At 51.0% G+C, this 27,737-nt stretch overlaps 10 protein-coding genes across 10 annotated transcripts; 4 read left to right on the top strand and 6 right to left on the bottom strand.

Annotated features, from left to right (window-relative positions):
- Nucleotides 1-94: 94 nt before the first annotated feature.
- On the bottom strand, nt 95-1,732 carry A1O5_01695 (uncharacterized protein; the record flags this gene model as incomplete). The annotated part of the gene is made up of 5 exons (XM_007742311.1): nt 95-209; nt 279-693; nt 771-909; nt 970-1,121; nt 1,186-1,732. The coding sequence occupies 5 exons, from the start codon at nt 1,730-1,732 to the stop codon at nt 95-97; spliced, it is 1,368 nt and encodes a 455-aa protein (XP_007740501.1).
- Nucleotides 1,733-3,356: 1,624 nt separating this feature from the next.
- A1O5_01694 (uncharacterized protein) lies at nt 3,357-5,391 on the top strand (the record flags this gene model as incomplete). Its single annotated transcript, XM_007742310.1, has 4 exons — nt 3,357-3,724; nt 3,779-4,422; nt 4,483-4,834; nt 4,908-5,391. The coding sequence occupies 4 exons, from the start codon at nt 3,357-3,359 to the stop codon at nt 5,389-5,391; spliced, it is 1,848 nt and encodes a 615-aa protein (XP_007740500.1).
- Nucleotides 5,392-5,686: 295 nt separating this feature from the next.
- On the bottom strand, nt 5,687-7,540 carry A1O5_01693 (uncharacterized protein; the record flags this gene model as incomplete). The annotated part of the gene is made up of 1 exon (XM_007742309.1): nt 5,687-7,540. The coding sequence occupies one exon, from the start codon at nt 7,538-7,540 to the stop codon at nt 5,687-5,689; it is 1,854 nt and encodes a 617-aa protein (XP_007740499.1).
- A 768-nt stretch (nt 7,541-8,308) lies between these two features.
- On the top strand, nt 8,309-8,953 carry A1O5_01692 (uncharacterized protein; the record flags this gene model as incomplete). Its single annotated transcript, XM_007742308.1, has 2 exons — nt 8,309-8,461; nt 8,534-8,953. The coding sequence occupies 2 exons, from the start codon at nt 8,309-8,311 to the stop codon at nt 8,951-8,953; spliced, it is 573 nt and encodes a 190-aa protein (XP_007740498.1).
- A 390-nt stretch (nt 8,954-9,343) lies between these two features.
- A1O5_01691 (uncharacterized protein) lies at nt 9,344-10,540 on the bottom strand (the record flags this gene model as incomplete). The annotated part of the gene is made up of 3 exons (XM_007742307.1): nt 9,344-9,858; nt 9,913-10,032; nt 10,087-10,540. 3 exons carry the CDS (start codon nt 10,538-10,540, stop codon nt 9,344-9,346), a joined length of 1,089 nt encoding a protein of 362 aa, XP_007740497.1.
- Nucleotides 10,541-10,907: 367 nt separating this feature from the next.
- A1O5_01690 (uncharacterized protein) lies at nt 10,908-15,995 on the bottom strand (the record flags this gene model as incomplete). The annotated part of the gene is made up of 3 exons (XM_007742306.1): nt 10,908-15,383; nt 15,443-15,919; nt 15,984-15,995. 3 exons carry the CDS (start codon nt 15,993-15,995, stop codon nt 10,908-10,910), a joined length of 4,965 nt encoding a protein of 1,654 aa, XP_007740496.1.
- A 3,031-nt stretch (nt 15,996-19,026) lies between these two features.
- Nucleotides 19,027-20,034, top strand: A1O5_01689 (uncharacterized protein; the record flags this gene model as incomplete). The annotated part of the gene is made up of 1 exon (XM_007742305.1): nt 19,027-20,034. The coding sequence occupies one exon, from the start codon at nt 19,027-19,029 to the stop codon at nt 20,032-20,034; it is 1,008 nt and encodes a 335-aa protein (XP_007740495.1).
- A 1,651-nt stretch (nt 20,035-21,685) lies between these two features.
- Nucleotides 21,686-23,672, bottom strand: A1O5_01688 (uncharacterized protein; the record flags this gene model as incomplete). Its single annotated transcript, XM_007742304.1, has 7 exons — nt 21,686-22,024; nt 22,074-22,235; nt 22,295-22,602; nt 22,666-22,800; nt 22,854-22,959; nt 23,006-23,586; nt 23,642-23,672. The coding sequence occupies 7 exons, from the start codon at nt 23,670-23,672 to the stop codon at nt 21,686-21,688; spliced, it is 1,662 nt and encodes a 553-aa protein (XP_007740494.1).
- Nucleotides 23,673-24,455: 783 nt separating this feature from the next.
- Nucleotides 24,456-25,836, bottom strand: A1O5_01687 (uncharacterized protein; the record flags this gene model as incomplete). Its single annotated transcript, XM_007742303.1, has 5 exons — nt 24,456-24,470; nt 24,541-24,816; nt 24,878-25,161; nt 25,218-25,342; nt 25,388-25,836. The coding sequence occupies 5 exons, from the start codon at nt 25,834-25,836 to the stop codon at nt 24,456-24,458; spliced, it is 1,149 nt and encodes a 382-aa protein (XP_007740493.1).
- A 774-nt stretch (nt 25,837-26,610) lies between these two features.
- Nucleotides 26,611-27,611, top strand: A1O5_01686 (uncharacterized protein; the record flags this gene model as incomplete). Its single annotated transcript, XM_007742302.1, has 2 exons — nt 26,611-26,776; nt 26,845-27,611. The coding sequence occupies 2 exons, from the start codon at nt 26,611-26,613 to the stop codon at nt 27,609-27,611; spliced, it is 933 nt and encodes a 310-aa protein (XP_007740492.1).
- Between the last annotated feature and the right edge of the window lie 126 nt (nt 27,612-27,737).

Below are 27,737 nucleotides of genomic sequence, written 5' to 3'. Positions count from 1 at the left end.
AGTAGTATTTTGGATTGAAGTGCCAGTGACGAAGGGCCAACATCCCAGGAGAAGATGTACGAACGAGACATGCCAAGGAGCCAGCTTTCAAGAACTATTGAAGTACATTATGCTTGTAATTTCCATGCTCATCCAGCAATTGCCGCGCTTCCGCCCATTCTTTCTGAGCCACTCGGACGTGCTTGTCACTGCGAGGGACGAAGTTGCAACTGTACCAGGACTATCAGTCAATCTGACTAGTCAAGCAATGAGAATCTAAGGTACGGTGATCGACTCACGGGAAAGGAAGGGGGCGAGCGGCAATCGATTGAGTGACTTCATCCATGTCCACATCAATGTCGCGCCCATAAGCGTCTTTGGCTTTTCGAATCTCGAACGTCCATAGCAACCGAGCAGCGGCCAGGAAGAGAGTTCTCTCTGCAATGTGGATGCCAGGACAGATACGTCTTCCAGCACCAAAGGTCCAATTGTCGCGGTCCCGAAAATCCGGGGCTGCAGCTGCTTCTGAAAACGAGAGGTTCGGATCATGTCTGCTCGGGTCGAATTTGCGTGGGTTGGGGAACAGGCTAGAGTCATTATTTACAGACCATACGGCCATGACAACTGTTGCACCGCTGGGAATGCGGTAGCCATCGACGATGTCTTCGGAGAGCGCTGCGTGCGGGATGGCACCGCTGATAGCAGTCGGGAGCCCTAAGTGCGTACATCCTGAGCGATTTTGTGCGAGGGGGTCGCAGAAAAATCAGGGAGAATTCTGTCCCGACACTTACATCTCAATGCCTCCTTCGTAGTTTGCCGGATATACGGCAGGGATTCAAAATCATTAATGGTAGGGAGTCTACCACCGCCAACCACTGCGTCAAGCTCCTCTTGACACTTTTGTTGAACGTTAGGAAATAGCATCATAGCCTGGAGAGAGGTTAGCTAGATATTTAATTAGTACTTGTATTGGGCGGGCCGGACACTGACCTTTATCAAGCCAGCCAATGTATTGCTCGTGGTGTCTGCAGCACCCTCCATGGCAATTCCCGCGATATAAGAACCCGCGTGGTCTGTAAGAAGGCTACCGTTCTCTGTGCCTTTCCAGGTTTCCTTGGCTCTGCTAATGTCCGCTGCAAAACCTATGTGAGATCCCGTTAGTTAGTATGGTTCAGCCTGTCCATCCAGCCTGGGAGGAGTCTTTACTTGGCAACGAATTATCCATCTGTGAAGCGCATTTTGCATCTTCATATAATTGTCGAAATTGTGTCTTCTCGCGATAAAATATTTGTTTTGCTTCTCTCGCCATTGGGTAAAGCCATGAAGGCATCAGTCGAAGTAAAGGACGGAGCTGAGGGTACCAATCCAGGAGTTTACTGCTGTTGACCATGACGAAGAAGCCGTGAGTGTTCTTAAATAACTCTTGCATAACTTCACTCTTGGTATCGAGGACCCGGAACCCATAAGCCATACTAGTTGCTATACTCAGCGTCGACCTCGTAATGAGGTCCTCGAAGTTGGCCGGGTTTTCCAATAAATCGACAATCAATTGCTTCGTTTCAAGATCTTGGTACGGGATATATCTTCCAGCCTTGTTGATATTCAGGAATTGGTGATAGAGCTTTCTTTCCACTTTCCAGAGGGAGTCGTAGCCCCGCATGATAATCCGTGAACCTTCCCAGATATCTTGCATGTATAGCTTTGGCCTATCAGAGTAGTTGCCGCTCTTTTTGTCGACCATTTTCTTGATCATCTCACCGCTGGTTAGGACTACTACACTTTGGGACCCAAGCTTCAGTGAGAAAATAGGCCCATCTGAAGAGAAGAAGCCAACTTCTCAGCTTTGCTGTCACATTCGAAGGCGCTACCAACTCACATTTTTGTCCCCACTTCTGATACTGGAGGTGAAGGTCGCGTTTTGGTATCTGGTGAAGATTACCGATTATCGGTAGAGTGGGCGGACCTGCCCGAAGGTCAGAATGGCGGAGATGATTAACATGGTTGTTTCGGTTCCATTTACCTGGTGGTGCATTTTTCCATCTCACTGTCGTACATACCAACTGGGCCAAACATGCCAGTAAAACCACAACGGGTGCGACAAGGAGAACCGCCCAGGCTTTCTCTATATTTGAGAACATTCTGCGAGTCTCAGTGAAAGGTCTACCACGCACCTCCGGTGTCGGATGAACCTAGATAGCACAATGTTACTGAGTGTAGGAGTCGAGACTGGTGCTCAGTTCATGTGCGCAATCAGCAGACTTGAATCGTGTAGCACCTCTGGTATGTTGGCTTATGAATCCATCACCAAAACTTTTCCGGACGCATGTACCTTGTAACGACAATTATGTTTAGCAGCCTCGCAATTGGATAGCGCAACAAGGAGTTCATTACCTTGCAGAGCCGGGATTTCTGAGTGACCATCGCTCTCCCAGCGGAGATGCCGGAGACCGAAGGACTAGAAGACACGAAATAAAGGGGACGCCGAGCTCTGGGAATTTAAAGCGCCAAGGCTCGGTGCCGAGTTCTCACTGAGGTTCGCCATTTCTACGAGGTATGAGGAAAGTGGGAACGGAGCGGGGTGCTGAGGCGCTGGCTTACAACCTCGGCACGAGGCTGAAATTATTCCTCAATAGGGTTAGTTTGTCCCCAGAAGTCTACGAGGTACCCCAGAATGGATCGTAGTGATGCCAAGAAAATAAGCCTTGTTCCTAGCCACCTCTTTTCTCCGCATTTCGAGGGATCCTTTCGCATCCTCCCTCAAGGTTTGAGATTTGTTTGCTTGCCATCGCATTCCAGGTCTGTGTCGCAATCTCATTAGGAATTCGTCAAGACACTATGACCTCGCTTTTTCAAGAACAACATGGGCTGACCAACCTCGACATTCGCCCGGCTAAAAAGCCACGTGCTTGCCTGCACTGCCATATCCGCAAAGTCAGATGCAATGCCTGGGAAGTCGGAGTTCCCTGCACAAGATGCAAGCGCCGGAATCAAGCAAGCACTTGTGTGCTTGCCAATAGCTCGCACAGAGGTGTCGCTAGGTAGGCTATTCGCGCGCACATTATCTATTCATACGAACTTTGAGATTGACTTTCCAGTGCTATCAAGTTTAAGAGACAAAGGACAACCCAGGATTTACAGACCGCAGCGCTGTTGCCAGTCGATGTTGACAAGGGACTGTCATCGGGAGACTATGGGGTAAGCCTTCTCGGTAAACCACACCGCCGTTCTACATGTACCAATATCTCTCGGAACAGACGTCGGGCCAGCTGGTACCACCTGAACATCCACATGCAGGGTCGATGTCCGGGCTATATAGCTCACCACAAGTGACTAGTGTGACACCCGATCAGCGGCATCACCTGCGGCAGTCGCCAGTCATGGGTTGTTCGATCGAGGACGAACAACCTGAACCGGGTGGCGGTGGTGACGCGCCAACAAGAGAGGAAGACGTCCATTTTCGAATCTGCCAAGAAATGTCCCGAGCAAGGGCTGCGGCGATGTCACCTTCATATCAAGCGCAAAATCTGGATCGTCGAGAGGTGATCGAGCTGCACGAAGGGATCAATTCGATGACAATACTTGGCGAAGTTCTGGGCCGGCAGCGGCCAAATCGTCTGGTTCGGGTTGTTGTCGCGAACGACGGGTCCAAGGTCTGCACTCATCAACCTTTTCCGGGTCTGGACCATGCCGATATGGCATACATAGCAGCAAAAGGTGCCCTTGATTTTCCTCCTCCTCGGATTTGGTATGTCCTTATGTTGGCCACACATACCCCACTGCAAGACTGACAAATTACTAGCGACGCGCTTGTTCGTGTGTATTTTGCCTGTGTCTACCCTTACGCACCTATCCTGGACCGTGTGAAGTTTATGCAAGACTATCGAGCCGATCGCCATTCGTCATTTCTCTTGCAATCAATCCTCGCAAATGCAGTTCCTCACGCTCCTAAAGAACTTCTCCAAGAAGCTGGCTATACGGATAGAGTAGCTGCTCAACGGTCACTATATTCCAAAGCGAGACTGCTGTACGACATTGGGTGTGAGAAAAGCCAGCTCCATCTACTCCAGGGCTCCGTCATGCTAAGTTCATTATCGTTTTCGTACGCAATAGACAAAGACTATCGCTACTGGCTTAGCAATGCAGTCAGAATCGCCACTCAGATGGGACTTCATCGAAACTACGTCTCAGAAACGTTGGGCGCCCGGACGAAAAGGCTGTTTCGCCGTATCTGGTGGGTTTTGTACAACCGGGACACGCTTCTGACGATTTCAGGCGTCGACAATCTGAGGAGGTTTAATGACAGATACTGTGACACCGCTCCTCTGACTGAGTCAGATTGGGAAGAAGACACGGAGATCCCGGTACAGTTTCGGGATATCCTCTGTCCAATACCACGGCTGCAGAAACTTTTCATGGTCGAGTACAGCAAACTGTCAATAATAAGTTAGCCGCTTCATCATTTACGAATTCGGCTTTTTTTTTGGGCTAATTCCCTTGCCTTAGGTGGTCTTTTCATCCGAGACTTCAAAACACCAAACAAAATACCGAGTGCTGAGGAGATTGCCCATGTCAGCAACGAAATCTGCTCCTGGCGGAAACAATTACCCCCAGAGATGCAGATCGGTACTTTTCAGGAGTGGTCTTCGGATAATATATGGGTCCTGGTCCTATTCGCGATGGGATTCCGTCTCGAGGCCGTTTTCTGCCGAGCCGTCAAAGATCACTATCGGACTCAGAACGACCCTGCTTCTATGCAGCGAGTAGCCCAGCGACAAGAGAGTGCCATGTTTGAGCTCTCTACGATCATTCAACGTGCCTCTATGCATGAGGTGCTTCACCTCTGCCCTCTGTCCTTGTATGTCTAATCGGCGTAATTATATCTGCGCCGCCATCCGTGTTCGCGCACTTGCTGACCAGAAACCGCGTAGCATGACATGTGCATCCACAATACTAGCAATGCGCATCGAAATCGCTCTCGACCCTACTACCAGTTCCCGAAAACTTCTCGCCACGAAAACGCAGATCTACGCCGAACTTGAATATCTCCGTGAGAGCTGCGAATACTGGAGTCGCCTGATCTGGACGTTACGCATGTTTGAAGCCGTCGTGGCCCGGACAGGCCTCGGTCTTACGACAGCGTCACCGAATGAGGCGAAGGATCGAACTGAAGGTACTCCCCAAACCAACCCTCAAGATGGAACTCCCGGCTTCCAGAAGCAAGCCCCAACTGGACGCATGGACAACTGGGAAGGTGGGTCAATTGCCGCGAGTACCGATGCAGATTTCTCCATGTCGATGGCGGACGACGCTTTTGGCATTTTACCGGTAACGGATAACTACAACTGGCTGCAGAATCTGCTGGGTATGGAGCATACTAGCGACATCATGGATCCCCTCAACGATTTTCTGTGAGCAGAGAGTATCAGAACCGGTATACCCAAATTTGGCAGTTCAGTTGTGCTCATGATTTAACCAGAAACGATCCTACACAATGCCTGCACCCAAGGCAATCTTTTGGCAGCCAATGAAGCATACTGGAAGGCCAGGTCTATGAAATAAATTGCTGTTGAAGGTTCTCGAGGATTTCTGTGCAAATCTGATGCGTGAGTCTACCTAGGGTGAGATGGTGATATATATATATATATATATTTTCAAAGCTGCTGGTTGGGGTTCTAAAGCGATGTTTGTCTCGTTCCCGCACTCGCCTTCAATAGACAGGGTCTGGAAATGATGTAGGCTGCTTATCCTCACCGTCCAACAAACCATAATACCAAGTGATGTCTCTTCCATCAAACTCGCGAACATCGAACCCGTTACCGAGAAAGTTGAAACGATTGTCTGACAGATAGTCCAGGTCAAAGTCTTCGAAGCGGGGCTTCTGCAGCATCGTCAGGTAATGCACTCGTGAACCCGGCCAACAAAGAGGCTTGCGGGAGGAGATGCCATTTTTGAACCACGAGCTGCACGGACCAGACCATGCCGTCCGCTTCAGGTACAGATCCGCGTGGCGCGTGAACGCCTCTGCCACTGATCGATTGACACGCAGGCTCTTGACGTCCTCGACCTGCACCTTCTGCAAGACTTGGATGATGTAGTTGGTGTATGCTTCCACCATGGGGATCACCGAACCGTGGCCCAGCGGGCCGTAAGCCCCGATGAAGACAAAGTAGTTTGGGACCGCAGGCATAGACAGGCCTAAGTAGCCTGTGACATCGCCGTTTACGAATTCTTCCTGGAGGTTCTTACCGTCGACAAACATAGGAAATGACGGTCGGAAGCTTGTGTCGAACCCGGTCGCGCAGATAATTACGTCCACTTCATGCGCTTGGCCTTTGCCATCGATGAATCCTGTCTGTGTCACCTCTTGAATCTCTTCTGTGAGAACGGTAGTTTTGTCCAGCGTCAATGCTTCCAAAAATCCATTGCCGGGTGTGGGGCGGCGACACCCTACGCCAAAGTTAGACGGGATCAACTTGTCCATCAGCTCGGGCTTCTTCTCCAGCTTCTTCTGCATTTCGCGGATTGAGTATTCCCTGGCTGTTTTTGCATCTTCGGAGCCGTTGATATAGAATTTGAAGCGTATATTCAGCTCGGACTCGATGGCTTTGCAGTACGACAAGTAGAACTGCGGATCGTCTGTGAATTTCTGCTGCGTCTGTTTTGAATAGTAAAAGTTCTCGCCATTCGGGCCGGCATATGTCGGTGCAAAGCCTGCCGTCACCCAGATTGGTGACCGAGCAACGACGTAGAGCTGATCAACCTTGCCGATGATGGTCGGTACGACCTGTACACTTGAGCTGCCGGCACCGATGACAAGAACTCGCTTATTTTGCAACTCCACGTTCTCGTTCCAACGAGCGGTGTGCAGAAGAGGACCGCTGAAGTCATTTAGGCCTTTGATCTGAGGCCATCGCCAGTTGTTGAGCACGCCGCCACCATTGAGGAAGAAATCTCCGTAGTCGACAAAGGTATCAGTAGGATCATTGTTGCGCATAATGGTGACTTTCCACTGGCCGTCAGCTTCGAGCCACTCGGCTCGGATAATTCTGTGGTTCAGACGCGCGAACTTCAGCACGTTGAAGTCCTCAGCTACTTGTCGGAAGTACTGGTAAATCTGTTTGGACCCAGAGTAATAGCGTTCCCAATCCGGCTTCAAATGCCAACTGTACTGATAACAGACGCTGGGAATATCGCATGCACATCCAGGGTATCTGTTCTCCAACCAGGTTCCACCGATGTCGCTGTTTTTCTCATAGATCACCAGTTCAACATTCTCCATCTGCTTTCCAAGCTGATAGGCGAAATTGATCCCACTGCATCCCATGCCCATGAAGATGACCTTCAGCTTGCGTTTCGTGCCCATGGGACTTTCGCGGATCTGGTAATTATTGCATGGATCTTTGATACTGCCATTGATCATCTTCGGACCTTCTGCAGCTGAGGATTGCAGAGAGGTTTCCAAGACACCATTCAGTGTAGGTTTGAGTGTGGTAGTATTCATGGCTTCTTCTTTAACGCCAGCCGCCGTGACTACCTGTAACTGGTCGACGGAATGTACCATGTTGGGATATCATTGACAATTTGAACTTTGGAGAATATCATAAACGAGTATTTGGGGATATCATTGACAATTTGAACCTTAGAGAACATCATAAACGAGTATTTCTAGAAGATCACCTTCTTGATAACACCACATCCCCTCGGCATGGGCGCCATAGATTTCGCCATTCGGCCATTTGTCGCCTTAGGTCGAACTTCGAATAGGATACCTCTTACCCGATGGTAGATCCATACCGATAAGAGACGTATATTAGCAGAAAGCCCTGAACCGGGCATTTTCCAAGTTCCACGTCGGGCACTGGAGTGTTGGTCTCGGGCTCGGCGCCGCTCTCGGGGGAAAGCTGGGAATCTTGACCGAACTCCAATATTTGGCTCGGCGTCGGCAAGGGTCAGATGTTCTCTCTGAGATCGGATTAGTTTCATGCTCAGTACAAATCTTGGACGGCGAAGGGCTGCTCCATCTCCCTTCGTGGGTTGGGCAGCGAGATTGTGAAACGAGTCAGAAACGACGGATAACACTGAAAGACCATCTTTGGCTTTGCCTCGGCTATTTCAGCTCCTGCCGGCTCGCCGGGCACCACAGTTAGGTGGTCAGAAGCTGACGAAACGTGACTTCTATATCAGGACCTGCTGCGCCGTGCAGTCGGTTACTTTTCAGACACGATGAAGGCCTCGCGCCCTCTAGTATCATCCGGAATGTCATAGACTCTTTCTAGAGACGCCATCACGGTCCTGGTCCACTGGAAATTCACTTCCGCGCAAGCTGAAAATGGAGGACCCCAAGGCCCCGAAGGCCCAGCGCTATACGACAGAGTTATTGAAGACTCCTGGAATGGCATTTGATATTACGATTCCGGATCCTAAGGAGAGGATAGAGGCGTACATTGATGCATATCGAAATGCCGCTACGGCACACATGCAGGTACGTTGTGGGAAATATAAAACCTAGCCTTTCTTTGGGCCCTGCTCTTACTCAGTCTCTTCTACTCTCTAGACATTTGATCAAGCTTTCATGCGTGACCACATCAAGATTGTAAGCGCCTCCAGCACACTAGGGAAGACAACCGCTGTTTTCGAGATGAAAGCCGCTCCTCTCTTTACAAATCGCATGGGCAACATGCATGGCGGAGCTGTGGCGATGATTCACGACATGTGCACGACAATGGCTGCCGCACCTTTAGCAAGGAGAGACTTTTGGTGGTTTGGAGGTGTATCTAGAACTTTGTTGATTACATACCTTCGACCTGTGCGGCAGAACATGGACCTCCTCATCGAGTGTGAGGTGTTGCAGCAAGGAGCCCGTTTGTCTACGATTCGTGGTGAGATGAGAGACAAACGGACAGGCCAATTGCTTTCTGTGGCAGAGCATAACAAGGCCAGCATCAATTTCATTGAAGCAAAATCAAAGTTATAACGAGAAGACGTGGTTTCATGGATATATCCGAGAAGATTGAGCTACTTCAATGCCGAGGAAGATCGAGCGCTCGACGGATGGAGGTTTCTACTTGATATTCTCCACCGACAATCCACCTGGCCACCCTCAATTGGGCTGTCCACTTGCCCTGTGCCATGTGACACGATATAAAATGATTTCGGAATCCATCTTGCCTTGCGGGCAGTTCGCATAATCATCAGCAGTCACAAAGTGTGAATAACATGCCTGAGCTCTTCCTCAAAGATGTACCCGTTCATCTGCAGCCTTCTGATTAATGCGCTCTACGAAAAGAACCCAAGACTACTCTATGATCTTAACGAATGGGATATTCCCACGAAGCCCCAATTCCTTCCAGTGCCGGACCCGGATTCAGACGTCCGTGGATGTGGAGCCATCAATTGTCTTTTCTGACGCCCGCACATGATCCTTGATCCACTGGATGATCAGACCATCGGTTTTCTTGCGAACAGCCGGGGAGATGAACTTCGATCCGACTGCATAGATGTGCAATTGAGCCCATTCGATGACCAACTTGCATTCCACTCCTGCAGCGCGACACAGCTCGGCCCATTTTTCAGAGTCATATCGAGCAAACTCCGCTCCTCCAGTCAAGATCAACTGCGGGCTCAACCCTGCAAGCGCTTCGGGCTGATGATAAAGAGGGTTGACCTCCGGTGAATCGGCAGGAATATCGCCTATGAATAGCTTGACGAGTGCTGGAACGGCTTGATTAGCCACTATGAAGTAATCAGTTTCGACTGCGCCGTTCCCTCCTTCGTAGGCCTTCCCGTTCATATCAAGCCATGGCGATATCAGGACCGTTGCCGCAGGCTGCGGAAGGTTGTGACCTTTGAGCTCCAGCCCAGCAAGAACGCTTGCTCCACCTAAGTGAGTTAATCAGCAGAAGCATGAGATCATGAGTAGCGTCCAGTTCGTACCTCCAGCTGAATCACCCATAAAAACAACATTTTCAGGCTTAATATTCTTGTCGAGAGCATATCTGTAGACTTCGAGGAATGCATTCCTCTGTGCCGGATGACTCTCTTTGACGGACAATGCTGTGCGACGTATTAGCTCACTGGGTCGTGTTCCATCACGACAGATAGACACACGATATTCAACGCTCAGGAAGAGGAGGTCAAGATTGGCTTTGCGTGCTTCTCGGACCCATCGCTCCATGTAGTTGACATACATTCTCGCTTCGCCGCGCGCGTAGCCACCGCCATGGGCATAAATCACCACACATTGTTGCTGTTTTGTCGTGGGCAGGACAAATTCGGAAAGATCCCGAGAGCCAGGGATCAAGTAAGCGGGGACGGATTCATCTATCTTGCGAGCTCGTCGAAGAGACAATCTGCCCACTGGAAGCCTATGGGTCAGGTCGGGGAAGGTTAGCGCGGCTGATGCCAGATACGCTCGAAAAATTTGTATCCTAAGAGACTGGTATATCGGGAAGTGTGGAAGTAAGGCCCGTCGCAGGAGTAGCAGCAGGATCTGGGTAAAGAAGGAATAGGAGAAGATAAGGGAGCGTAAAGGATGCTTCAACAGCATAAGAAGGAGCTTCATGACGGCGTGAACCGGCTGATGACCTGATGACCTGATGACGAGAATGTATATTCCGAGTTTTGTACCTTTTGCGAAATATGCCAATGGTTTGCAAATCTTTGCTCGAACACGACTGATGCTTGCAGTGGCCAGTCTTCTGGGTTCCTCTTCTCGGTGCCACAGGATGAGAGCGGGCTGGGGTGGGGGAATTCAGCTTAGAGCGAGATCCCACTTTCCTCGGTAACCCGACGTTGGAGTTTTGTTGTACGGAGCAGTGTGGGGATGCACAGCCTTGCTGCTCGTGCGGAGTGAAGATGTATCCAAACATTTCCCCGCTTGTTTACTTGTAGACTATAAGCAGCAAAGAAATACCACGTCTGCCGGCCTTTCACGAGATGCGAATCTTCTCGGCGTGGGAAAACGGCTCCCTGATGACTGCGATCTCATGTTTCTTGACGAACACCAGACAATCCTCCTTGGTGCCGCCGAGGACGAACAACAGCTGGCTGGTCGCGTTGTTGTAGTTGCTACTGATCCAGTCGTCGGGGATAAACAAGTGGCGCGTGTACTCGCCCACGCGGTGATCTGTGGACAGTCTCCTCGCTTTTGTTGAGGCTAGAACAAGGTCGTAAGAACATACCCAGAGAGCCTTGGATAGAAATATCAGCTGCTTGCCCTCGTTGCGGATGCCGATGACGTGCTCAATCAGGTGACTGACTGGAAGAAGATTGGCGCGAAGTGCTGCGCCAGTTGTGCTGGTGGGTTGCGAGAGGGTATCAATCGTAGCGGGGTTGGGCTGTGTGAGGTCTAGAATCCAGCGTTTTCGATTGCACGATTTTGTTGGCGTCGATGCCGAGGGTGACAGTGTTGTGGTCTGTGAGGAAACGGACCTGAGAAGTATTCGGTGACCTTCTCCAGACAAGCTGGTTGCACGATCAAAGGTTATAATGTTTTCTTGGCCGCCTTGGGCTGCATCTGTCGGGGATCGACCGGCCGGTAGGCAGAACGAAAGGTGTTTTCGAGACCCGACTTCTTCGAGGTCTTCCCAGCTGTAATTTCGAAGCCTGTCTGGCTCCACGAGGGTTACATAGTGACTGACGCTGGTCGGGTCTGGTGCATCCTCGAGAAACAATCCATTATTATCGAAGGTTTGGACTCTCGACTCCGTTAGAGAGCACTGCTCTGTCAAGGGACATTCCGCAAGCCACAGGCTGACTGTTCTCGTCGTGACTACAGCCATTCGTAGACATTCGGCTGTCTCTTGGAAGAGTAATTGTAAGACGGGGTGGAGAAAGACGTGCCGTAGAAGAACGGTCTTGACCGACCAGTCAGGGGCGAGCACAGAGACCGTAACAGTCGAAGTTCCACTGACGGATGCAAGGATTCGGTTCTTCGCCTTCCACACCAGTCTGTCTATCCATTGCTTGTCCGCGACCGTGTATAGCAGCTTCTCCTTGTTCGCGTCACCTGTGCTGTGGATCACGATGCGACCGTCTTCGCGGCCACAAATGAATTGCTCAGAGTTTGTGATCGGGACAACGGCGGTAATGTCCACAACACCATCTTTCAGTCCTGTCCAGTCGCTCGTAGCGACTGTCGGACTCAGCGTGGACTTCGAGAGACTATCTGAATCTTCTCTCACACGGCTGACCAAAGCTGCAGGTGCCCAGAGGTTCGCTTGTCGATCCCGAATGTCAATTATGCGATAGCCGTCGCCGCTGAAGACGAGAGAGCGTATGTTTTCATAGGAAAAAGTGAAAATCACGTGCAAGGGTATCAAATGCTCAAAGTCATAGAGAGTAATGACTCCTTCAACACTTGCAGCAGCCAAGGTTAGACCATCAGGAGACCCAGCTATGAGACTGACAGCTTTGTTGTCTCCCCTCTTCTCGATGAGACGAAGATCACGGTCGAAAACTGCGAGGATGCCATCTCGGTACGCAATAGCGAGCAGTGCCACATCAAGGTTTGCACAGAATGCCATTGCAGTGATTGGTTGTTCGGTGGTGCCGTAGTCGCCGTCGTCGCTCATTTCAAGCTCAACAATGCCAATTTCATACCGGTCTTCAATATCTGAGAGCTGGATAGGGCGTTCACGCTGCATTGTTGCAAGCATGGCGGCCTGTGCCGAAAACTCAGCGTAGTGAAGTTCGCGTCGGAAGAAAGGAAGCGTTTCCTCACCTTCATCGAATAAAACATTTGGCCTTCTTTGGGTGGCTTTGATTATAGCGCCTGTCGCGGCGTCTTGCTTGATCAGTTTATGTTGCGACGAAATAGAAATGAGGGTGCGATTCTCGTCAATAAATTCGGCCGCCAACAGAGGGTCTCGCACTGCCACTTCCCACATCTGATTTCCTTCTGGGATCACCCACATTCTGACTCTACGGAAGCCCGCCGAGAGTAGCATTGAGCCTGTGTCATCGTACTTCAGTAGCTTGACAACAGCGCCATGACGCACAGTCCTTGATATCTGCAAGGTGACGTTGTCATATACATGAACTGTTCCATTTCTCAATGCAACCGCGAAACTCTGCTTTCCGCTTGCTACTGCTGTGCATGTGGTTCCTTGGTAGAACATGCTGCAGAGACGGTCATCCCATCTTTCGTTGCTGAAACCAGTAACTGAAACCTTGTTTTGACCCCGTGTCTGCCGGGGTCTGTCGATCGAAAGAACACTTTCCTTGGGTACGAAGGATGGCACCAATACGTAAATTGCGCCTGGGAACTCCAAGAGGTGTCTGCCAAACTTGGCCACGAGTCGGACGAGGTCTACAGTCCACTGCTGCATTCTTGTTGTCTTCTGGGCAAGCTCTCCGAGCGGCGGCGTGCTCTTCGCCCGAGTTTGGAGCCAATATCGGAGGTTCTGCGACGTCTTGATGAGCGGAACCAGCGAGCCAGTCGAAGCGATAGACGCTATCCAACTGTTCCCACAGTCGGCGAAAAACTCTGCGACTTCGAGGAATAGATTTTGATCTTCTGGTGATGTGTCGCGATCGTGGCCTCGTGAACTGCCATCGTGTAGTCGTGTTTTGTAATCGTTGTGATCTAGTGTTCTGCGAAGGTGGTCGCTGAAATAGAGAAGAGCATAGTTATCAAGCCCTGCCTTCCGTTGATGCCAGTGGTTTAGATGATTTGCGTTCCGGATTCCACGCAGGCGTGCGTGAAGGTGCTTGACAAGCAAGTCTGTAATTCTTTTATGGGCATTCTTTGACGATATTACAAAGTCAGATTCGATATCCGATGTTAAGAGGAATGTCCTAGCAGTCTTATGAATCGCACGCACTTTGTTGCCGTGGTCGATGACGATCAAGTTTCGGAGCTTTTCGCACATTCTGTCGACGAAGTTGTCCAGCTTCTCTAGCTTCAGGGCCGCTTCCAGCTCCCCGACTGTCAGTGGAGGGTTTGCACATAGCGCCCAGTTCAGGAATGCTTTTGTTGCAGGTATTTCCTCCTGTGGGATCTCGTGATTGAGCCTTTCGACGATGTCTGTGTAAAGACGATTCATGCCCCTGGGAATATTTTGAATGGATTTCTCGATTTGCTGAGGGCTGGTTGCTTTGCTCACGTCGTCCAAAACCAGCTTTACCCATAGGAATGATCCGTCCGCATTGTCTAGGATAGATCTGACAAGCTCGACCCTGTCTTCCTCTCTGCGCAATCTCAGGTGCTGTGTGCGTGCCTCAACGTAAGCATGCATGCTGGGCAATGTGTCGGTCTTTGAGAGACGCACATGAGTCACTTTATTGCTGTAGGGCAATATCTCTCTGTGGATACTTTCCTCTGGCCGCGTCGTCATAAATATCTTAAGTTGTGTACCTGGGTCAATTCTCAAGAACATTTGTAGGATGCTGGTGGCTTGCTGACATTCATCGAGGCCGTCGATGACCCAGTAGTGTTGTCGCTCCAGCGGAGACTGGAATATGCAATTCGTGAATACTTTGCGCCAAATTGATTTGTCACTATCACTTGGGATTGTAACATTCTGCTGTTGAAGGTCGAGCAATCTCTGCCGCACACTTGGGCTAAGCAGAGCCATCTGAAACGCCAGTGACCTAAGGAGGCGACTCAATCTCGATTTCTGCTGATCTTGGGAGTCGAAAAAATAGTAACTGCACTCGTAATTCAGCGCCTGCAAGTTGTTGATCACTTGCGCAGTGAGGACAGATTTACCCGCTCCAGGCTCGGCTTCGATCAAGATAAGGTTAGGAACAATTGCATCCATCTTTACCTCACTCCGTATTTGATCTCGCCATGCGCGGTACGAGTGACCGGAGATAAACCAGGAGCAGGCATCCTCACTAAGGCAGGACTCATAGTAATCCTCGAAATCATCTTCCGGGGGTTCCAGAACGTCCAATAACTCACGCAGGGACTGCAGCGTTTTGGTGTGAGCGGCTTGGTTTCGAAGCGTGTATTGCCGTACAATGGTCTCTACAGAGGCTGACAGAGCGTTCCGGACCTTGATGTAGTTTGGATTCGCGGGTTTGTCATATTTGCACATCTCCCTGTGGTTTGCATCCAGGTAATAGCACACCTCCTTCTTGTAATAAAGGCGAGCTGAATGTTTCGGTACGACGTAACGTTTTTTTCCGAGGATGTCTGATTGCTGGGTCTCACAGAATGAGCAAATTTCAATATTTTCTGCCACGCGTGGAAAGCTCTCGTTGAGAGATTCTAGCAGGCGTGAAGTCGGGGCAAGATCTGCAACATTCTCCGTCTCACGGATGATCGGGAAGAACTTGAGAAGAGTCTGGAACGTTTGCGTGAAATCTGATCCGGCATGTGGCGTTCCAAAGAAGTAGAGACTCCGGATGCGGCCTGCCAGGCCTTTGAATGTTTCTGAAGCGTGGGCTTGGATAAACGCCTGGCAAAGTCAGATAGCAGTCTGGTAAGAGTCTACGCAAGACTTGCCTTCTTGATCACCAGTCCTCCCATGCTGTGTCCGATAAGGACAATAGCATTCTGACTGCGCCGAATGACTGGGCTATCCCGCAGAGCGGTCAGAAGCGACTCCGCAAATTCTGGGATGCCAGCAACTGTGGAAATAATTTCCGATTTGGCTGATTTGTAGCCAAAGCTGTGAATGCGAGCATTCTGAAAGTCGGGGTCTCGTGGCAGCCAGCTCTTTGGCCAGAAATGCTCCTCGTGCTTCGAATGAGACCACGACTTGCGTGAGCCGCCTCCTAAGCCGTGAACAAAGACTAGTTCAACCAAGGCTTCAGGGGGGGAACTCAGTTGGTTGAGGCCCAACGGACCTGTTCTGACAGAGTCATTGCTGTCGCCATCGTCGTGGTTGAGGTCATTCTTATCACAAGGCGATACAGAGATGTTTGCTAATGAGTCCTCAAGTACCGAGATATTCGTGCTCTCGTTACGGCCAAATGTCCTCCGCCGCCCAAACTGGAAAACGTCAGCACGTTGGTTAGAACAGACAGTCCTCAGCCCCAGGTAGAGAAAGCCATACCCGAAAAAACATGGCGTCTCTTGAGAGCATGCTCCCTCAGACTTAGCTGGCGACGGGGCGTGTAGGCATCTGTCAACAGCCAACATGAGCTTTTGGTTAGAGGATTTTGATGCCGCTGCTAGGTGAGGTTGTCGTGGCCAAAAATAACCCAAGACAGAGATGGAGCCCCGCTCTCGAGGAGAAAGCGAGTAGTGAGTACAGAAGAGTGCAATGTTAGTAGTAGCCAATCAGTGCTGGACATCGTCCTGACGAACCTGGAGCCTGGAGACATCGGTGACAGCGGGACGGGGCAGGGCCAGATAGGCGCGACGCCTTGAGCGGTAGAAAGCGGTGGTGTGGTGGTGGCGGTGGCGGGGGTGGTTGTGCTGCTACTGCGAGTCGCCATCTGCAAGACCGAGCCAATAACTCAGCGTGACAAAGGAGGCGGCTAGGCGAGGTGCATCCCGAATTGGTGTCTACTTGTAGAGAGGCCAGTGGCTGCATCTCGGTACCTTCTGCAGGAGCCCCTTGAACGACCGGTCGTGACTTTACTTACCTTGTACAATTCTTAGCTACTCTTAATCGGAAGTTTCGATTGTTCTACCTATTCTGTCCTGCTCCTCTTTCATCAAAACAACGGCCTGTGCCTGCACCAATCAAGCTCCGGGTGTCCTATCCAGGGATCAAACTAGATCTTGGGACTCGCTAGCCTGAACCCAATCACGACTGCACAGAGTTGTTTCTCGTCAACTTCGCTGTGGAGTCTTGTGCGACGCTCATCCACCATTGAATGCATGAAAGTCGCTCGCTCACTTTACGTCAGCGCCTGACCCCATCTCCGCCCTCTCTCTCCCTCCGCCAGTCGTGGCCGCGCGATCTTTCGGCGAGAAAGATAGCAGAGCAAGATGCAGCGACGCCGGCTATGACAGAGAAAGTGGCGCCAGGACCAATTCGATCGAGCAAGACCTCCAAGATTGCCAGAGCGCCAGCTGCCAGCAAGCATCGAAACAGATTGGACACTGCCTGCGCTATAGCAGTACGCGAAGGATCCAAGTCCATTAGGAGAGTATTTAGGGTCGTGAAGCATACCTAAAGGCTGATACCAAGTAATAGCTGAAGGACAAGGTTAATGGCACAATGCACCTTGAAATGCAAGCACCAGCCATACGCAACCAGACCACAGCATACAACGGCCAGTGGGGCGAAGGTGCTACGAAAACGAGCCTTCTCGATGGGGAACTCGCTGAGATCGTCTCCTTTCTTGCGGTCTACTGGGAAGCCGTGCTTGGTCGCGATGTACCTGTAGTCTCGATCCAAAATCCTCCCTATGGCAATGGTCAGCCTCGGTGCAAATGGTGTGCAGAACTCAATGCTTACCCGTCACGAATCCTGCGCAGCCTACCCCTACGCCAAAAGGAATGTATATTAGACCTGCCTGCAGGGCGTTGAAATGGTACACCCTAATGAACATCGTGGATAGCGAGGCTTGTAGGCAGTTCCAAACCATGTAGAGAATTGCAATAGCCGACATTACAAGAGCTTTGTCCTTCTGGCACAAGATCGTGAGGACGCCGCCAAACGCCGACGTGGTGCTTTTCCGTGCTCTTTTCGCGGGCCCCTTAGTGTTGGCAGATGCTGGTCTCATGCAGTGGAGGTGGACAGCATACCAGCCGCTGATTGCGACCATGCCATCACCCACGATGGTTCGAAGAGTCTCAGTTTACGTGAGAGCAATGGTCAAGAGCCAGGTGCCTGAGCAGGCGACCAAGAACCAGAAAATTGATTGCCAACCCAAGTTGGCATTGAGAGCGGCAGCAATAACTGGGCCAACACTAGGAGCCGAATTTGTGCTGGTTCTGTCAGCGTTCCGTGGCCGCTGTCGTATGCAATCATCTTACCAGAAGGCGACGACACCAATATAAGAGCCTCTCTCCGCTGGTGTTGTAATATCAGCCAGGACTCCATACGCAATGGCAAATGTCCCTGCAACGCCCGCCGCTTGTAGCATTCGCAGCACGAAAAGTGCGGGAAATGAATTCTGCAATGCCAGCCCAACATTCGCCGCCAGAAAGATGATGAACGATAACAGAAGCGCCGGCCTACGCCCTGCTTTATCGGCCATAGTGGCTGTGACGGTTGGTGCTATTCCTGCTACAACCAGGTAAGAAGTCGCGGTAAGGTTGATACTCTGGATGCTAGTACCAAGACCATGAGCGAGCGACGTGATGGCTGGAAAGAAGACGAACCAGGTGAGTGTCGACAACCAAGCGGCAAAGGCAGCGATGAAGACTATCCATCTTTTCTGCCATATGCTGAATGCAGAATAACCGGTTACAGGTTCCAGATCACTGAGATCAGTAATTGCCAACTCTGGATGCGCATCCTGAGAATTCTTCTTCTCGTCGACAGTTGTTTCCAGTTGTGGTACGTCTTCGGCAACCATCGTCGAACTCTGAGACCCCGAAGGAGATCTTCCCAAATCGAGGATATACGAGAATATACTCGTGCTCTGCAGGAGTTGACTCGTTGCCATGGTTTCGTAGTTCCGAGCGGTGAGGGTTGGGATACTGCACCCAGCCCTTTGGTGCTCCTCATTCCTGGCGTGTTGCTCAGTGAGCAAGTGCTGGGGTGCTCAGCGCAAGCCCACCATTGCCGTGTAGTAGAGCTCGGTCTTCGATCTGCCCCAAGCTTTCATTTCATCCACCACAGCCCTCTCATACGTAACCGCCCAGGGTCCCCTGGCCCTGTGGGCCGCCCAAGCCGCCACAAGAGCGCCCACCAGCCTAAGCCTACGAGGAGGATGGGCTTCAAGCGCCGAACTCAAAACGTTGCAGCTGTGTCTCTGCCTGTCTCTCTGCTCTTTGCCCCCACTCCTGGTTCGACCATTTCTCCTCGGACCTCCCGAGTCTCAGACTCGCCAACACAGCCTCAGAGTCCATACAAATATGTCACCATCAGCTGGCTCTTTTCAAATCTTTGGGGCTAACAGCTCTGCTGGAAGTACAATACTGACAACACAGATAACCTGCCCGCACTCCGATGCGAACCTCTCTCGCCAACGGCCATGAAAAGTTACATTATTCCATTTCAAAGCGAGCATGAACTCTGCGCCAGCCTGTCAATCGATCATGGACGACTAGTGGCCGAGACGCAGAAGCACTATCTTCCAAGTCACCCACTGATTTCCCTGGAAGAGGACGAGATCCTGCCGTTCGTGGAGAAAGATCTCCTAACGCCGTCACTAAATCGTATGTCTCCTTGGCTATGGCTGCTGGCGACACCGATGAGCACGCATGTCTCCGCCCTGCACGCGCAAATCGTTCGAGGGCGAAACATCGTCGTCGCCGAGGACCCCGAGCTCCATCTCGTCTGGATCAGCGACAGGGTCTTCGTCAAGCCGCTACCGACTTACCTTCTCTCTCATGCCTTCTGGTCATACCTCATGCTCTCAAGCAAAGCAGAGTCGGAGAACGGCCGATGTCACACAAAGCAGATCTTGCAGGCCGCCCTGGGATACGTGCGCACATATACGCACCTCATCCAGCACGAGTCAGATTTGCGAATCGCACAACGAGAGTGTCTCGTCCCGCAATGCCTCGACCTCGAAACCTGGGCGGCGTTCATAAGAGATTTTAGAAGCATCGAGGACTGGCAAGTCTCCGGCAGATATCACTACGGGGAACTCAGACTCACAAGGCTCAATTTCTGGGCCAAACCGCTGTTGAGACGCTTGTACTTCCGCAAGGCGACGTGGCCGTACGCAGAACACTTCGCTAAGTACTTCGCACCTTTGCTTTTCATCTTTGGCATGTGGAGTTTGGTACTGGGCAGTATGCAGGTGGGGCTACAAGCTCGACCAAGCTGGGACATACTCGGTGACTTGGGCGCATGGTTTACTGTCGCAACATTGGCCAGTGTGCTGGCGGTGGCGGCCTTCCTTCTGGGTGGCTTCTGCATCCTTGCAGGACGAGAGATGTGGTACGCGTTTGGCAAGCAAATTCGCAAGCGCAGGCAGAGAAGAGAAGCAAGAGCTGCACCAGTCTCGAAGGTCGAGGCAGAGGAAAATCCATGACGTTCGGGAACTGTGGAGATAGTCCTCGGTATCAGTATAGCTAAAAGGACTGCCCAACATATTCGCCACATGGACATGCCTTTATACTACGGTCCTCCATGACTCAAGTTCTCTTTCGAAGCCTCAACCCAACCTTCATAGGCCTCGCTATACGCATCCACTAGCGATCTCGCATCTTCGATCAGGGTCTCTCGAAACTTGTCCGGTAGCTCGCTCCAGAGCCTTGAGCTCGTATGTTGCTAGAATCTTCGGGTAAGCCTGCCGCAACGCCGCTAGTTTGGAGCATCGGAAAATATGACAGCTGTCATGATTAGGGTTCCACACACGCCAAAATATTCTCATCAATTTCTCCTTGGAGCTCTGGTCTATCAGAAAACACTCCCGTACCTGGGTCATAGTCCATAACTACTACCCGTCGACGTGATGTGTTATCTGACTAGGCGGTGCGGATTCAACACAGGCCACACTCGCCTAGGTGTCGAGCAAGACATCAGGTCAAGTCTGAGATGGTGGCTCTCGGTGAGGCAGACTCTTCGTGTGGGTTCGTGCGTCCCAAGCGTCACGACAACTTCGGCTTGTCACAGTAGCCGCCAGCCAGATGGGCCGGTTTCGTGGCCACCCGGCACTAGTAGGGCGCTGGTGAGTCAAAAGGGGCGGGTAAAGGAACGTCTGCAGGGGTCCCATTAGTCTGAAATGGGGTCTGAAATAGGCGGGAGCATTCGCCCACCAGCCCATACTGCGGCGACCAACGGACCAAAGTGTGGTGGATAAACGAGATAGGTAGGCGGTGTCGATGGTGCCTCGTCTCCTCCTCTTCGCTTAGATTTTGGGTTTCGTCAAGGCGTATCAAAACCCCAACTTGCTTTGCTATTGCACAGTCTATATCTCACAACTCAGTCGCAATGGCTGGGAAGTGGAAACTCTCCCCTAGAAGCCCTGGACTCTGCCTGCATTGAGTCTCTTCCGCTAAGCTATTAAGAACAATCATACGGAGTCCATTTCAAAATAAAAAAAATAAAATTGAAGTAAGAAATGTATACAGAGATGGTGCCCCACAGGTGACGCTCTAGATTTACCTCTCTTTCGCCAACGCGTCTCTCTTTATGCCTGTTGGTTTATCCTCACCATTCCAGTGCTCGCAGCAGCTGACAATGGACATTCGTGACCTACTCGACGGGGACTTATTCAGGCGTGTAAGGGGTAAAGTTGCACCTTAGGATAGAGGAAAAAAGACTGATATATTCTGCAAAGAGGTTACCTGCTACATCTCTTAAGCACATGTGGTATGTAATCCTTTCAATGACGTTACTGCCCTCCTCATGAGCGTTGAGATCCCCTTGCCTCGGACCTTCTAACATGAATTTTGAAGACCTCTTCGAAGAGCCGATAAGCTTATATACCCCTTCTTGGCGGGTTTTCCTGTTTATGGAAGTGGTAAGGTCGTCAGGAGAATAACATATGCGCAGCTGTGCTTTCCCAAGCAGGTCCAACTCTATCAAGGGACTCTATCTCAACAACCCGCTCCTCCAAGAGGTTTCGCGGTGTAAATGTGCGATGCTGACAGCAGTCTAATTACCCCCGAAGTCTTTGCCAAGTCTACCCTCGAAACCTCTCGCTTTATTGACCCGACCCTTTCGGCGGAATAGGAGGTTTACAACCGACTTCTGACAGTAGATGACTTCGCACGCGCTCTTTCCTGATCTCTCAACATTCGCCGTAGAATCTTGCCGGAAGCACTCTTGGGAACCTGGTCGACGAACTCTACACCACCCCCCAGCCACTTGCTCCGGCTTTTCTTTTGGCGCACAAATTCTTGCAATTCTCGTGCGGTCTGAGGCTCAGGCTTCGCCTTTTCGCTGAGCACGACGAATGCCTTGGGCAATTCCCCCGAGTACGGATCGGGAATACCAATGACAGCAACGTCCACGACGAGCGGATGGCCAAGTAAGAGATCCTCCAGTTCTGCTGGAGCCACTCCTACTCCTTTAACCTTCGCGGTGTCAGCTACCCTGACTGAGTTCATCGGGCCCTGAACATACCTTGATCATTTCTTTTAGCCTGTCTTGAACTAGAAGCAGACCATTCGGAAGCATGGAGCCTATATCACCCGTGTGGAGAAATCCTTCTTGGTCAAATGTCTCCGACGTGGCGCTTGGGTTGTCAAGGTAACCCATGGTTACCTGAGGGCCTTTTGCCCAGATCTAAGGAGCCATCAGTATAAGATTCAGAATACCATCGTCTCATTGTCACATCTACTCACCTCTCCGCTGTCGCCCTCTTTGACCTCCTTTCCGGTGTCTGGGTCGACAATTTTCAGCACCGTTTCCGGGACGACGGCGCCTACGGTGTGAGCATTCTCATAAGTTTGCAGTACGGGTGGTGTTAGAGTAAGAGCGCTCGTGCTTTCGGTCATTCCCCATGCCTGTCGTATCGCAATGTGCGGGAATCGCTTCGCAAGTTTGTCTACGATCTCCTGGGCCAGGGGCGCGGCCCCAGTGTTGAACTGCTTGACCAAGGGCAAGTCATGTCCAGCTGCGATGGGATCGTTGACCAGCCTGATTAGAAGGGCTGTTGACCGAAGAGTAAGCTCAGCTCAAGTGCTCCAAATTCCGAGCTGCAAAGGGGCCTTACGTGGAACAAGCCACAATTCATCGCATTTGTATTTGGCAATCGTGTCCATCATGCCTTTCATGTCAAACTTTGGCATCAAGACGACTTCTTGATCGAGCACAATCGGCAGCTGCAAGATCTGGACGAGTCCGGTGACTAGCGTGCTCTTAGTCGCATGTTGCACCAATACTCCTGGACGTTTAACTTACTGTGAAACAGTGGCAGAACTCCCAGCAAAACTCTTGGAAGATCCTGCCGACCAAGCGACTTCATTTGCAGGATCTGGGCAATCACATTTTTGTGGGATATCATGACCTGCACCACATTAGTCATTGCACGGACCAGGGGCCAGCACGCTTACGCCCTTGGGCCGACTCGTCGTGCCAGAGGTGAAACTCAAGTACGCGCAGATTTGGTCGTTTTTGCTTCCGCGAGGAATTGTGAAAGGCGCCACAGCTCCACCCACGTCTCCCTCTTCGAGTAGTCCCTTGACCGAAGGTAAAGTGCCAAAATCCTGTAACTGTGACCGGGCAGGTTCGAGAAGGACAATTCGTTCCCTGTCAAAACCTTGGGCGACCGCTTTGAGTGAGCCTTGATCCGCGAATACCAGCTTGGCTCTCGACGCCTTCATGATATAGCCGGCCTCGTCCGGACCATATTCCGGTGAAGAACCCGTGAAGACCACCCCCAGCCGAACCGCCGCAAACATCGTGACAGGGTACCATATCGTGTTCGACGCGAATACGCAAATGCCATCTCCTGCGCGCAGGCCGTATTTGTGGTACAATATGTTAGACAGTCGAACTGCCAGGCGTCGAATATCATCGAAGGAGAGGAATTGGTCGGTCGACGCGTCGCGAAAGCCTCCTGATGGCTTGACCCCAGGGGATGTGTGTGTGGTTTCGAATAACCATGTCCATATAGTTACGTTGTCGGGTATTGCTGAGAACGATCAGCACAAAGCCCCGGAAAGCACACTGCAGTATATGGTTCTTACCCGGACTCAGCTTCGATCCTTCGTACGGCATATCGAAAAGACCAACGTGTGGTTGTGTGCTCAACAATCCAAACTACTACACGGGCAGCGTAGGCCTCGAGAACAGCGTTTGTTTATTGGAGCTCTAGGTGTTCGAAGCCTACCTGCCTGCACGGCCAAACGCGCAAGATTTTGTGCACTCTAAGAACTTCCAGACAGACGGAAGTCTAAGCAACATCCAGCGATTGTTTATTCACCGCAGACCAGCCTACAAGCCCTGATCCTGTACCTGAACCCAACCTCTCGCGTGGCTGGCTCACTTCAAGACCTCGGCTAAGAGGGGTGGCAGCAGCCATAGCGCTTGTTGTTTGCAGACTTAGGGGCAGACTTTGACACAGAAAGGCTGACATGCATTGTCCCATCTGGACCCCGCATCCTTGGATTGGACAGGAATCGACTGGCTTCCGCTTGTGCGAGGCCCACAATACCTAAGCTACCAAGCGTTGGGGAGTCGGTGGGGGAGTGCATGAGATATCCCTGACTCGAATCAACTGACACATCCAGCAACAGCATAACTTTCGCCGCCAGTCCACCCAATTAAGAAGACCTAGAGAAAAGAGCAATCTTGTTGAGAGAAACACGCGTGTCTCGCGGTTGTTATCCCTCTGAACGTCAGGAGGAAGATTGAGGCTCTCCACCGGCCTCGTCGTTCAGGTGTTTGGTTGACTTTAGCCAGGGCAGTCCAACTCCCCCTCCTTTTTCCCCTAGCCGAAAAGAAATCCACCGACATTGAAACAGGGAGGCAATGCACATTCTTAGCTTCATTTGTTGATACTTAGGGTTGGTACGGCTGTTCGTGTGTTAGTAGAGTACCATCTTAGTTCGAGAAGCTGTGAAATTTAGCTTGCTGCTTTACATACCGGCTGTTTTGGGGGAGCATTGATCCAGGCAGCCATTTGGTACTGGTGATTATTTGCAGCAGTAAGAGCAAGATTGTATGGCTGATCGCCCCTGTAATTGAAGAGAAAGTTCATCGGAAAGAGAGGATCAAAGACGTATGCATTCTGGATCATCTTGATGTCGTCTTTGGAGAGCTTGACGCGCAATGCTTCCGGCATAGCTTCGACATGCTCAACGGTCTGGACACCAACGATAGGAAAGACATAGGCGGATTGCTGGAACAAATACGCAAGAGCCTGGTTCAGAGATTAGCTTTCTTCCGGTGTTGGAATTTGAGGGCAGCCGGTGACTTGCCACTGCCTGCGGCGTCGTAGACTTATCCTCCGCAAGTTTCTCTAGCACCTCGGAGACCTTGATGTCAGCTTCTCTGAAGGTGTAACCTTGTCGAGCATCTGGATCCTGCTCCTTTTGCTTTCTTTGTTCTGCTGACATTAATTGGCCGCCACCCAAGGCTGCCCAAGGCACAATCGCCATGCCTTGGTCCTCGCACATGGGAATGATTTCTGCCTCCATGTCCCTAAACGCAGCATTCCATCGCCCTTGGTAAACAGAGAATGGAGTAAGACCATGGCTGCGAGCGTCTATGGAGCTAGTTTCAGGTCACTGGCGCGGCAAGACGATGGGACAGAACACTTACACGCGTTGGCTTTAACCACGACCCAGGCAGGGGTGTCTGATACCCCTAGGTAAAGGACTTGTCGGGCCATAACAAGAGCGTGAAGATGGGTCATAACTTCCTCCACGGAAGTTGCAAAATCCCACCTAGAAATAGTTAGTATCGGCTATGGCAATGGAACGTTCTCGCACCAGTGCACATAAAGTATGTCAATATAGTCCGTCCTCAGCTTCCGTAAGCTGTCTCTTGTGGATATGTGCATACTTTTTGCAGAATTCCCGGTGAAATTGCTTTGCATTGGCTCCTCTTTCCGCTTGTAGGCTCGATAACCGGCAGAGTACTTTGTGGCAATTACCATTTGATCTCTGTTATTTCGGAGCTCCATCCATTCCCCAATCAGTCTCTCGGAATCCTCCGAGTTATATGTGTTGGATGTGTCAATGAAATTACCTCCCAGAGAAAAAAAAGCGTCCAGAAGAGCAAAGGGGTCTTCATTTTTCCCAAAGATTTCCCTCCAGGAGCTGCCAATGCTGATGCCGCCTAAACACAAAGGAGAGACTTTGACTGATGCTGTGGGTGATAGGATACGATGATATGCCAGCGGAGTCAGTGGCTTTGGGGGAGGTGCAAAGAACGCCATCAGGGTGTTCGTAGCAGGGCGTATTAGTTCTTAGGTCAATATATCCAAAAATATGGGTAAACCTATGCTCGTGCAGAAGGAGATTGAGTGAACTATACTCAGTGATATTGGGACTAAAGGGCAAAGCATGCTATATACTTTGGCACTTGACCCAACATCTGGGCAGGGACCAACAACATATTGGCATTGCTGGAGGCTCTGTTGAGCAGGCTAGAGCAGCTGGTAAGAATCACTCGGATTTCAAGGCTCTTCACGGAGTCATTGAACACATGCTGAAAACAACCACCACAACTATGCCAAGTGGTTCTCGGTGAAATTTTGACTGGTGGCTTTGATGCAACCCGCCACCACCTCCCGGCCCATGACGGTAAGGTCATAAGCAGTCTGCATTAGCTTGAAAGATTCCATAGCCGCCGCTCGAATCATGCACAACCTGCCAGAGCCAAAACCGCCTCCACGATGCTTGTTGAAGCCTCAATTTTTCGGTATGAACGACGCTATTTCACCGCCAAGGGCTGCAAGTCATAAGCAACCTGCAGCTTTGCAGCCTCCCTTGCTTCATATCCGGGCTACCATTGGATGAAGCAGCCGAACGGATGAGAAAGGTTTCTGAATTGGCTTTCTCTCCACCCAAGACCTTACAGGTACAATGAATTTTACGTCATCAGATGACCATTTCCGCTAACCAACCTTCATCCACGTCGAACCACATCGAACACAGCTTCAGCCAACATCTAGTCTTGTAGGACTGTCATCTGGCCAAAAAAAACCAATATGGCGACAGCAAATATGCATCAGACCGTTGACCTGATCTCATTCCCCACCATACTGCCTCCCAATCAGCAAGTCGAAGTACGGCATCTGGAAGAAGATTGGACTGGCATCACTGATCCCGCACTGCGTAGGAAATTGCAAAATCGCTTGCACCAGAGAGCATGGAGTAAGTTTGGCGGCTGCTCCCACACAGTCTTTGATTAGTAATGCTAAAGCTGGTGTTCTGCTCCATAGGACGACGCCAGGTTCGGCAGGCCAACGCTCCAGACCTGATCAGCGTCCGGAAGCATGGTGTGCCATACCAAGAGCCAAAATATCGGGACGGAAGACCCAAAAAATCCAGCTCGTCCAACCCAGTTTCCACGGAGGCATTTTCAATTTGTAATATCGGTGCTTCTGCGGTAAGGGAAATGTTAGCCCGCTTCGAGGAAGCCGTACATCAACATTCCCTCCTTGGTTCACCGCGAACCGATCTTCTCCTCACGCTGGTCAAATTCAACGTGTTTCGGGCCCTCTTGGACAATACACGCGCACTCGGATTCACTTTGGGGTGGCTTGAAGGAGATGCCGTCTCTCCCTTCTCCCAAATCGGATTTGACCGTCTTGTTGATGAGTCGCCAGCAATGTCGACTTGCCCTAGATATCTCAAGCCGACAACACTTCAAAACCTCGTCGAGCACCATCCATGGATTGATCTCTTTCCAATACCAAGAATGAGGGATAACATTTTGCGAGCTGATCCATCCTTTGATGAGGATGCGTTGTGCCACGACATGGTAGAAATTTGCGGACGCCCCGGTGAACGGCCAGGTCTGATCGTTTGGGGAGACCCATGGGATCCACGCAACTGGGAAGTAGGAGAAGATTTCCTTAGAAATTGGGGTTGGGTCATCCAGGACTGCTGGGAACTCTTTACCGCAACAAACTACTGGCGAGCCCAGAGAGGGGAGGAAAGGCTGTTTCCAGATAACGATGTGTGCACCGCTGGTTGGAAATTCTAGCTGGTATAGCTACTCAAATTTCTCATGAGCAATTACCCACCGCAAGCATGGTCTCCCGCTGAGTATTGCAACTTAACGGACTTGGTTCACTACGGGCGACAACAACCTCAAGAGCTGAGTTCGGGT

This window comes from Cladophialophora psammophila, assembly GCF_000585535.1.
Source record: "Cladophialophora psammophila CBS 110553 chromosome Unknown aczJe-supercont1.2, whole genome shotgun sequence".
In the NCBI taxonomy this organism is placed as follows: domain Eukaryota; kingdom Fungi; phylum Ascomycota; class Eurotiomycetes; order Chaetothyriales; family Herpotrichiellaceae; genus Cladophialophora; species Cladophialophora psammophila.
This window is presented reverse-complemented; position numbering and strand designations above follow the sequence as displayed.